The 10,587-nt window shown below is 40.8% G+C and overlaps 1 protein-coding gene across 1 annotated transcript; it reads right to left on the minus strand.

Annotated features, from left to right (window-relative positions):
* Window positions 1-1,227: 1,227 nt before the first annotated feature.
* ccdc15 (coiled-coil domain containing 15) lies at window positions 1,228-9,808 on the minus strand. Its single transcript, XM_084730089.1, has 10 exons — window positions 9,452-9,808; window positions 8,311-8,448; window positions 7,941-8,039; window positions 6,512-6,628; window positions 6,292-6,417; window positions 4,255-4,374; window positions 4,054-4,157; window positions 3,550-3,744; window positions 1,583-1,731; window positions 1,228-1,458 (listed from the first exon to the last, which is right to left on the minus strand). Exons 1-10 carry the CDS (start codon window positions 9,623-9,625, stop codon window positions 1,409-1,411), a joined length of 1,272 nt encoding a protein of 423 aa, XP_084586215.1. The 5' UTR covers window positions 9,626-9,808; the 3' UTR covers window positions 1,228-1,408.
* Between the last annotated feature and the right edge of the window lie 779 nt (window positions 9,809-10,587).

Below are 10,587 nucleotides of genomic sequence, written 5' to 3' on the forward strand. Positions count from 1 at the left end.
AATTCATGATGATTTGGATACCAGCAGGACCTTATACCCTCATACTTGTTCCTATTAAGAATGAGTTGTAAGTAAAATTTGATTAAAACGGTAACACACTGGAGTTTATTCAGTTTTTCAAGTCTTGGAGAACATTAACATGACCGATAACAGATTCTTTAAAAAGTCACACAACAAACAGCAGGTTCACACACGTACTGACTTCCCTGATGCTCTACCAATCATGTAAACTGACTTAACTGCTTACATTTAGAAAGCAAGCAAACATTCACATTTATTAATTATCAATAAATAAACTAAAAGTAAATTCTTATCTAAAATTTAAAAGATATTTCAGAAACAAAAATGTGCACCAAGAACAGACATCTCACAACCTGTTCTGAAGCATCAATCTGCTGGTGACACAGTTAAGTTTAAACACACACACACACACACACACACACACACACACACACACACACACACACACACACACACACACACACACACACTCCAGTCAGTAAATCTGTTTAAAATGGCAAAAAAAGGAAAAATAAATGAAATAAAAACAAATTTAATGACGTTAAAGCAGGGACGCCGGTAACACGGTCTGCGTTTATGTATAAATTAATATGAGTGATTCTGACAGTCAACAGCTGATTGATTCTCTGTGAACAGATTCTCCTCGTGTTCATTAAATCCCTGAAGCTGAAGGCAGCAGGACAGATATGATGATAAATCTGCAGCCTCTAATTTGAGAAGTGGTACACCGGAGCGCGGCGCCATTACACACAGCCGCCCTTCATTAAATCACATGCAAATGACATCAGGCTGCTACAAAACAACCACGCACGCACGCACGCACGCACGCACGCACACAGATGGATCCGCTGTGACTCTGCTGTTTATGTGGGAGATATCAGATTACTGGAGCTCGTTAATTCTGTGAGTCTCAGCCTCCCTTTTGTATCACGAAGCAAACGCTGCTGTATCACGTTTAAAAGTAAGATGAAAACATTTACAGTTTGAAATACAGAAGAAAATACAACTCCAAAAAAGTTGGGACGTTAAGCTAAAAAACAGTGTCGCTGTATTTTGTGCTTCATAGTGCGGACTGGACTGCAGGCAGGTCAGTCGAGAACCTGAACTCTTTCACTACGAAGCCACGCTGTTGGAACACGTCCACAACGTGTCTTGGTGAAAAAAGCAGGGACATCTCTTAAAAAAGACTGTCGCTCCAAAAACCACTTCACCATCTATCTTTTTTATTATTCATTTAGTCTTTCAGATACATCATCTAGTAACCATAAATGTTTTTTTTGCAATCTGTCATGTAGACGCTGAGATATTTCATGGGAAAACTACTTTAAACAGGCAGCAAGGAGCCTGTTTTTACTTGACAAAGTCCACTGCAGTTCATCAGCTTCCTTCAGTGTAAATCCAAACTCAACATCGTTGACTGCAGCGCCTTGGTGTACGCTGTGGAAGAGACAAACGCTGCTGTCAGCAGTGTTTTTAATGTTGTCATGTTAAACTGAAGCTCAGTGGTGGAGTGTGTGTGGAGAGTGAGGCAGGTGGCAGAGTGTGTGTGAGCAGCGGGTACCTCTGGGATTGTTGTGGAAGACACAGTTGTTAGCGCAGGTGTCGGGGTGGGAGTCCCAGAAAGAGGAGGCGCAGCAGCACAGAGGCGGGAGCTCGAGCTTCTCTTGAGACAGTCGCTCCTTCATCTGAGCTCTCAGAGCCTCAGTGAACCTGCAGAGAGTCACAATCAGCCTGTTCATCACAGCAGCTGCAGCTTAACAACAACACTTACTACTTTATTAAGTTACAGTTCAGTTAAGTTTGTACGGAACAAAGTAAAAAAAAAAAGATTCCTGTATTTCAGTTCTGGTCCGGCTCTTGTTACATCGACCTCTGGAGTACATTAAGTTACACGGACTGTCAGGTAACTCACTGATTGGACAGTTTTGGTGAAATCATCCTGAATCATCAGTACTACACTGAGTACTACACTGACTGACTGTAACATCATAGCAGAACATTTTGCAGGTTTCCTCTTGTCTTAATCCACATCGCAGAAAAAATCCACCAGACCACTTGTAAAGTTTAACTGTTTACTCTGACAAACACAAACATGAAAAACAAACATGTGGCTCCACAGAGGTTTTAAGAGACCTGATGTCTTATACAGAAGCATTTATTGAAGTTTGGTCAAAGAGAATAGAGGAGCAACACAAAGTGAATCAGTGTGTAACTGCCATTTAATTCTGATGACGTCCTCAGAGACGTTGCTTTTTCAACTTCATGTCTGCTTGTCACTTCCACTGCTTTCTATTCTAATTCTCTGTTAGTCTGTTTGTTCTAAAGTAAAGCACAAACATGCTCCTGGTGCTTTGGTCTCTGGGAGACAGAGACAGTCTCATTAGGACAGAGACCAAACCACAGACAGGAGGCAGAGATAGATGAAATATGCCTTTATGATTTCAAACATAATCTGGTCATATTACCTTTGACAAACCAAATAGAAACTGGTCAATAAAGAGGAAGTTTGTGCTGTAAACTATTACAGGGATATTTACTGTGTGGCTGAAGCATTTTACTCACTGTTCATTTAGGAACTGCTACAGTACACTGGTACCAAGTTCTAGTTTGCATATTTTTTCTTTTGACTCAGCGCACATGATCCAAAGTAAATACTGTTACATGCAGTATACACACAACTGGAACATACTACTTTGTCATAACACTGCGCCTTGAACTTCGTCCCGCTTGCTGATACATCTGTCACGATCAGAAGTACAAAACTTTAAGTAAAAAGAAAAGTATGTGATCTTGAACGCAGCTCATCTGTCTGCGTTCTCTCAGCGGCTCAGTCGATGTGACAAATCTTTTACTGTGCAGATGATTGAGGGTCAGAACAGCCAGAAAACCACGCTGGCTTTTATACTGCAGTAGGACTTCTTGGTATCTTTGGCATATCAAGCATCGGGACATACTAAATCTTTCTCTGCCATACTAAATAGTATGGTAGTATGGGTACTGGAATGCACACAAACACCTGTTGTAACTCTTTCTCTGTCTGTTCATGGAAACTCTTTGCACTCAGTTGGTGAGAACATACACACACATATGTCTTACCATAGTCATATAGGTTAGGTTGCATCAGGAGTTTGCTTTCAGATTAACACGGGCAGTTTAGCTTTTGAATTCAGGCTAAAATCACATATGTACTATCACACAGTCCTGTGGCTGCTCTGTTTTGTTTTCACACCAACAGTTCCACCTTCCCAGAGTGCAACTGACAGCTTTCTCATCAGAACGTCTGAACCAAACCCAAACAGGTTGGTGCTGTAAAGCGATTTATATGATACCTTTCAGAGTGTTAAAGCTAAATGTATTAATATTAGTGGCAGTATATTCATACTTTAAGTGCGATCACTTCAGGCAGTTTATCAACTTTCCTCTGGAGCCACAAAACACTTTGCAAAAACTTTCACATATGTAGTAATAAGAGCTGTGAACAGACTTTGATGTGTAAAATCGGTGGTAAATGAATTGTGCATTGATCACCTTGCAGCTACTTTCTCTTTCTCCTCTTTTTTCCTCCTCTGCAGCTCCTCAGCTCTCTCCTCCTCCTCCAGCTTCAGTCGCTCCAGGATCAGCAGCTCCCTCTCATCCAGCCTCTGTCTGGCCTCCTCCAGCTGCTGAGCTCTCTCCAACTTCTTCTCCTCCTCCTGACGAAACCGCTCCTTCTCTGCTTTGATCCTTCAGTGAAGACAGGGAGAGGACACTTTAACTGAGGCCAAAGAATCAAATGTGATTTGCATTCAGTATTTTAGTTGGTCTTTATGCTGTACACAGAAGCAGAGTACTGAGCTTTATTTTGGCAAAAACTATTAATGTTCAAATGTTTTGTTTTCTGCTGTGAAACCTTCGAAATGAATTATAAATGATTCAAACTTAAAACAGCCATCATTCAAAGCTGCAGGTTGGTTGTTTGATGCGCGACACACACTCTACTCGTACAGTCACACCAATAAGAGGAAGTGATGCAGGAGAAAATAGTGTGATCACCTTGCCGTCCTCTTCAGGTGTTTCCTGTGCTGTCTGTTCTCCTTCACTTGCTCTCTCTCGATGTTCATGTACAGACGGCGGTGCATCAGGAACTGAGACTGACGCTGCACAGACAGAGACGGCTTATAAATTATGCAGCATTTGGTCTGACAGGGTTCAAACAAGTAAAGTCAAAAGTTCATGCACTTGTCTGAGGTCTACCTGTCTTCTCAGGTCTTCTTGGTCAGTCAGAGGCCACAGCACCCGCGGGACTCTGAGGCTGGACTGGAAGTCGGGGTCAGGCTGTGATATGTCAGAATCCAACAACACAGCTCCACTCAGCTGAAACATTTACGCAGTCAGGACAGAATCAGAGCCAGATCACAATCCTTGCAAAGCAGGCAGAATCTATAGAAAGCAGAGCTGCAGAAACTGCTAACTGACCAAAATTAACATAAAACACAAATATTCACTTCCTTTCTTATGACACACGTAAATTATAATTGTTGCACCCATCGTTTTTTTCAAGTTGCAAAACACATAAATAGAAAACCTTTAGGTTTAACTCAATTTTATCTGAAAAAACTAAGTTTGGCAAGTCAATTTCCTGATAGAAATTGTGCAGAAACCTGCATGAAGCCAGGAATAAACCGCACTGTTTATCGTTGCTGTTGTTCCTTGTTGTGTAGTGAATCACCAGGTGTTCGAGGGAAGTTACATAAATATGTTATCATTAACTTTGTGTACTTCCATCGTGTCAATGGTCATGTGGTCAAGTGAAACAAACAACGGTTTAATGGAAGTTGTCTCAGTTCAATGTGTGTAAGTACACCCTGTCAGCTGGTCAATGGTCATAAAGTCAGAACTATCTGAGTTTATGATGTGATGAGAGTCACCCGAGGAAACGTTTTCAGATGTTTAACAGTTTGTGTTTTGCGTGTTTCATTTAGAGAGGAGGCCTTCCAGTCCTCTGGGTGCGTCTTTTGGAAGCTCCTGCTCCTGAACTAACAAACTAATTCATGGCATCTGGTGTATTTGGGCTTTTACGCTCTGATGAGATCAAATTAATTTTTTTGGACATACTAAATACTCTGTTTGGTGCAAACAAGCAGAAATCCGACATTCCCACCATAAAGGTTTTAACAAACCCTCTGCTGGTCAGATCTAGTAACATGATTCAAAGCTACAACAGGGAGTTTTTAACTGGCTATGAAAGAGTCTAATTTTATTACTGACGCCTCTGTATGACCCACATAACCGAATGATTATCTGAGAGTATTTGCTTTCATCTTTATTTAGATTTTTAGTGATATGTTTGTTGTTGTGCATCAACACGCCACACAAATTCCTTGCAAGTGAAAATCTACTTGGCAATAAAACTGTTTCTGATTCAAAACCAGAATTATAAACATGATGAAGAAGACAGAATGTAACCATAACATGTTATATAACTTAAGATGAAACAGATTTACTGCTGCAACTCTACTGATGATAAAACGTAAAAGTGATCTACATCTCAGTGATTTTAGCATCTGCTCCGGTCACGATGCATTGGCTACCAGCTGTTTCTGTTTTTGTTAATTGCTTTTGATATCGAAGAAAAAGTATGAATCTGATGATTGAGATGAAATCTGAACCTATGAGCCCCTTTTGAACGTTTGTCCTCCAAAAGACATGGAAAACATCACAACTGGAAGGAGTTTTGCTAAAGTCTGACTGAATTATAACTCTATTTAATTATGACTGAAAAAAAGTGTGTGTGTGTGTGTGTGTGTGTGTGTGTGTGTGTGTGTGTGTGTGTGTGTGTGTGTGTGTATGTGTGTGTGTGTGTGTGTGGCTAACTGACATGTCCTCCTGGATCCACATTCCTTACATATTTCATACCTAAAGAATATCTCCAAATTCTGTATTTAATGTGATTTTGCTGTTTTGAAAATGTTTTGAAATTTTCCATAGCTCTCATGATAATATTGTTCTGAATTCTTTTAGCTAGAACAATTGTGTAGAGAAAATATGACGTATCAACAGTCCTCTACTGTGTAATATGGTACTGCTGCTGTCCAGACTGCATTTTCTGTGCATGTCAAAATAACTGTTAAATCTCTGCTTGACACAATGTAACTGCAATGAAATGAAAACTACTTGTGTCAGAATTGGCTGAAATGTGCGTCCAAGATAAGTTTGTAAAAAAAAAAAATACACACACAGACTGAACAATGATGAAAAGGTGTCACTGCTGCATTATGGGTGTTCATTAACCTTGTGCTGAATGAGGGGACATTTGTGTCGACTGGCGAAGAAATGATCATCTCCATCTTCCTCCTCCTCCTCCTCCTCCTCCTGTTCCACTTCCTGCTCGGCTCTCATCACATGAGATTCCACTTTCTGCAGGATGCAGAGGAAAATAATTTATTACACACAGAGTTACAGGAACTATGTGCTTTTAAAAGAGGAACATGGATGAGACACAGCTGCTCACATGTCTGGTTGAAGAGATGTTCCACTCGCCTCCAGGAAGGTCTGATGTAATTTCTCCACGCGAGCTCGTCCGACAGGCGGCCAGTCTGAGTCTGACCTGCCTCATGCCTTCACTTGACTGGAAAATGATGGAAATAAAATAATCCTGCAGATTAATCACTGTCACATTATTTTATCAGTCACACATGGGAACAAAGCAATCATTCTGACTAAAACAAGAGACACTGCAGCCTGCTGAAGAAAACAGGACCACACTGGGCCGACTGTGCACCACAGAGAGATGACAGATGATAGACGTCTGTCTGAGCTCCCGGGCAGACTTTGATCCTCCTCAGCAAACACAGCAGCCAGACAAATACCGTATTTAAAAGGCTGACACCAATACTGATACTGAAATCTAAAAAAAATCTAATGAATCAGCCAATATTCATTATGACATCCCCACAGAAAACAGAGAAATGTGAATATTAAAGAACTGTGACCCTCAGCGCCCTCTGGTGGACAAACTATATAACAGGGCTGCAACTAACAATTATTTTCACTATAGATTAACAAAGACAAAAAATTGTGAAAAATGTCGATCAGAGTTTCCCAAAGAGCATGAAGACGTCCTCAAATGTCTTGTTTTGTCCACAACCCAAATACATTCAGTTTCCTGTCAGAGAAGAGTAAAGAAACTGGAAAATCTGAGAGGCTGGAATCAGAGAATTTGGACTAGTTATTATTAAAAAATGACTCACAATGATTAATTGATCATCAAATTAGTTGGTGATGAATTTAACAGTCGAATAATAATCGATTAATCATTGCAGCTCTGATATGAAATGAAGAGATTTTGACTTTTTTGACGTGCAATTTCTCATTGGTATCAGCCACCATCGCAGCCTCCACTCTCCTGTTTTTAATTCTTCTTACAATATTTTTTAATATTTAAATTCAGACAAGAGCATTAATGAGGTCACAGAGTGATGCTGGGTGATACAGACTGGCTCACGGTCATGACAAAGGTGTTGGATGGCGATGAAGTCGGGGGTTTTCTTCTTTCACACCAAACTGGGGAAATCATTTCTTTATGGATCTGGCTTGGTGCACAGGGGTATTTTCAAGAGCGTTCCCAAAACTGCCACAAACAGCAAAGTATAAAAATGGTCCAAGACCAAAAGTGCACAGGGACGTCCATATACTTTAGGCCATTTAGATTGTGGAATTGACTGCAGCCATATTGTTCAGCTCTACTTCAAAATAATTTTCTGATGTGAATATACAATTAAAATCAGTGAAATAAAGAAAATAAAGAAAAGTATCTGTTTACTTTGTTTTTCTGGAAGGTGCAGACATCAAACCATCAAACAAAACATGGCATTTCTTTGTTAAACCTTGAAGTATTTAATTATGCTCCTCGATGAATATGCTATTGAATATCCTCTCACCGCCTGAGAGCTCCTCTGCATCGCCCTCTGCTGTGCAGCACCTCCCTCAGGTAGATGTCTTGTCCACACCTGATGTGGGGTTCTCCTCTCAGGTATCACCTGGACGTAAACACAGTCAGGCTTCATATAGTACCAGAACAATTAGTCAATTAACAGAAGTGTCAAACAACAGAAAGATAATCCACAATCATTTCAATATGAAGCTTTGCTCCTTTACGCTTACATCATTGTACACTGAATAAAGTTCAGAATAAAGTTTTTGGCCTGTTGGTTGGATAGAACAAGTCAAATAAATCTGAACAACTGACAGACATTCACCACTGAAAGTCACTAAGAGCTCATCTGTCATTTGAAGTAACGTCATCCTCACCATAGACTGCTGTCTGTTCTTGCTGACTTGAGCTTGCCGTGCCACACGATGGCGTACTTCATCTTGAAATCGTCGAAGGCTCTCTTCATTCTGCCTCTTCTTCTCTGCCTGAATCTCCTCCGTTAGCAAAGCCAGAGCCTGAACCAAGAAATGGGACAACTGTTTGGACTTCTTTAGGAAAAATACAGATTCTAAAGTCATGTGACTCTGCAGCATGGTACTCGTCTGTACTTAACACTTACTGGTGCACATGAATCAGAATCAGTGTATATGTCAGCCCATTCGTAAAGTCTTATGCCTGTGGGCCTCCCTTCAGACAAAGTGCCCCTGTAGTTTACTTGCTTAGTTTCACTCAATTTCTGGATGTTTATGGGATCACAATTATCTTAGGCTCCTAAAGCCCCGACACGCCAAGTTCACTACAAAAAAATGTTACTGACTTCATGATTTTGAACTGAATCTTCACTGTAGATCTTTAACTTGGAGCCACGTTCACATGCACACTGTCTGAACTGTGTGTGTGTGGTGTGACGGTGTGCAAACAGCATGTCGGGGCTTTAGGAGACTTGGATTACAACAGAAGGGCAGCATGGAGGCATTTATGTTTTTTTTTTCATTTTAAAACTGTTTTCCTGTAAAACTCCAGCAGTATTTTGTGAACCAAAAAACTTAACCCATCCTTCAATCAGCATGAGGGTGAGTAGATGACTGTTGATTTTTTATTTATGGGTGAACTATGACCCTTTAACTGACTATAAAAATAATTGGTTTGTCCAAATGTTCTGATTCCAGCTTCCTGGATGTGAACATGTCTGGTTTCTTCAGTCAGTAAACTGAAAATCTTTGGGTTTTGGGCAAAACAAGACATTTGAGGATCATCTTGGGCTTTGCAAAACACTGACGGACATCTTTTAACATTTCCTGAGATTTTATAGATCAAACAACTAATCGATTAATCAAGAAAATAACTGACAATCAACACAATCCTCAGTTGCAGCCCTAAATAAAACAACCTTAAACTTCTCAGGCCTCTTCCTAACACCTGCAGGTTACCTTCTCATCTCCAGTAACGGTCAGTCAAACTAGCTACGCTTTGGTCATTAGCTTCATTAGCTTCATTAGCTTTAAATGCCAAACTCACAGCCGGGTGCTCCAGGAAGTCCTGTCCGCCCTCCACCCAGGCTCCCACCGCCACCACCGCCTGGTTCCTCTCGGCCAGCACCCTGTTGGCTCTGGAGACCGCCGGCTGCTCTTTGCTCCTGCGGTTGGTGGAAGTTGCTGGTCGGCTCTTAGCACTCATTAGGACCGTTAGCATCGGCTAACTTCAGGTGATGCTAACTCACTGATTAAAATATCGACACGGCATCAAGTTGGCGTCGTTATACACTGATGCAGCGTTATAAGTGTTCCGTCCAATGTGCTATAAACATATTTTGGTACTTTTTGAACTATACGAAAAGGGAAACAAAGACAAATCCCTTTAACGGTTGTCAGTGAACAGTAAACAGCAACAGGTTTGTTTGAGTTTCGCTCTCCTGTTTGACAAACAGCTCACAGCCGCAACACCGCCGCCATGTGGACAGGAGGACAACAGACTGAACACAGACGAGGAGAGAAACTGATCCATTCATTACACATGAAATTATACCGAATACTATTTATATAGAGAGAAGAGTTTAAAAATGTAACACAGGTGGAGTTAGGCTCTCATACACAGCAGGTAGTTTAAAGGGACAGTTCACCCAAAAATGAAAATTCAGTCATATGTACTCACCCTCATGACGATTGAAAGTCGGGTTTAGTTCATTAGTTCACACAACACTGCCAGAGTTTCACACCATTCACTTCCAAAACAATGGAAGTGAATGGTGACCACTTTTCAAACATAACAGCAACAGAATAAACACATAAAATGTCTTCATGCTGCTTCTCTGGTGTCCCGACAAGTCAAGTCATGCCTGACATGCTTTTTGCACACCGTCACACCACACACACACACACACACAAAGTTCAGACTGTGTGCATGTGAACGTGACTCCAAGCTAAAGATCTACAGCAAAGATTCAGGTTAAAAACATGGTGCAAATAACTTTGCATGTCGGGGCTTTAGGAGACTTGGATTACACCAGATGAGCAGTATGGAGGAATTATATGTTTTTATTCTCGTTTTTTTCTTTGAAACCTGGTCACCATTCACTTCCATTGTTTGGGAGATTCTGCAACACTGTTTCCTGTGAAACTCTAGTGTCTAATGGCATGAGGGTGAATAGATAATGA

Source organism: Lutjanus erythropterus, chromosome 11, assembly GCF_056507025.1.
Source record: "Lutjanus erythropterus isolate fLutEry1 chromosome 11, fLutEry1.hap2, whole genome shotgun sequence".
NCBI classification, from domain to species: domain Eukaryota; kingdom Metazoa; phylum Chordata; class Actinopteri; order Lutjaniformes; family Lutjanidae; genus Lutjanus; species Lutjanus erythropterus.

What these genes read in the sequence shown, in the direction of transcription:
- ccdc15 (XM_084730089.1), bottom strand. Translation starts at nt 9,625, where the DNA reads ATGCTAACGGTCCTAATGAGTGCTAAGAGCCGACCAGCAACTTCCACC. An exon ending in ACTTCCTGGAGCACCCGGCT is followed by an intron (nt 8,449 to 9,451) that starts GTGAGTTTGGCA and finishes TTCTTGGTTCAG; the next exon opens with GCTCTGGCTTTGCTAACGGA. An exon ending in CTTCCACAACAATCCCAGAG is followed by an intron (nt 1,459 to 1,582) that starts GTACCCGCTGCT and finishes TCTCTTCCACAG; the next exon opens with CGTACACCAAGGCGCTGCAG.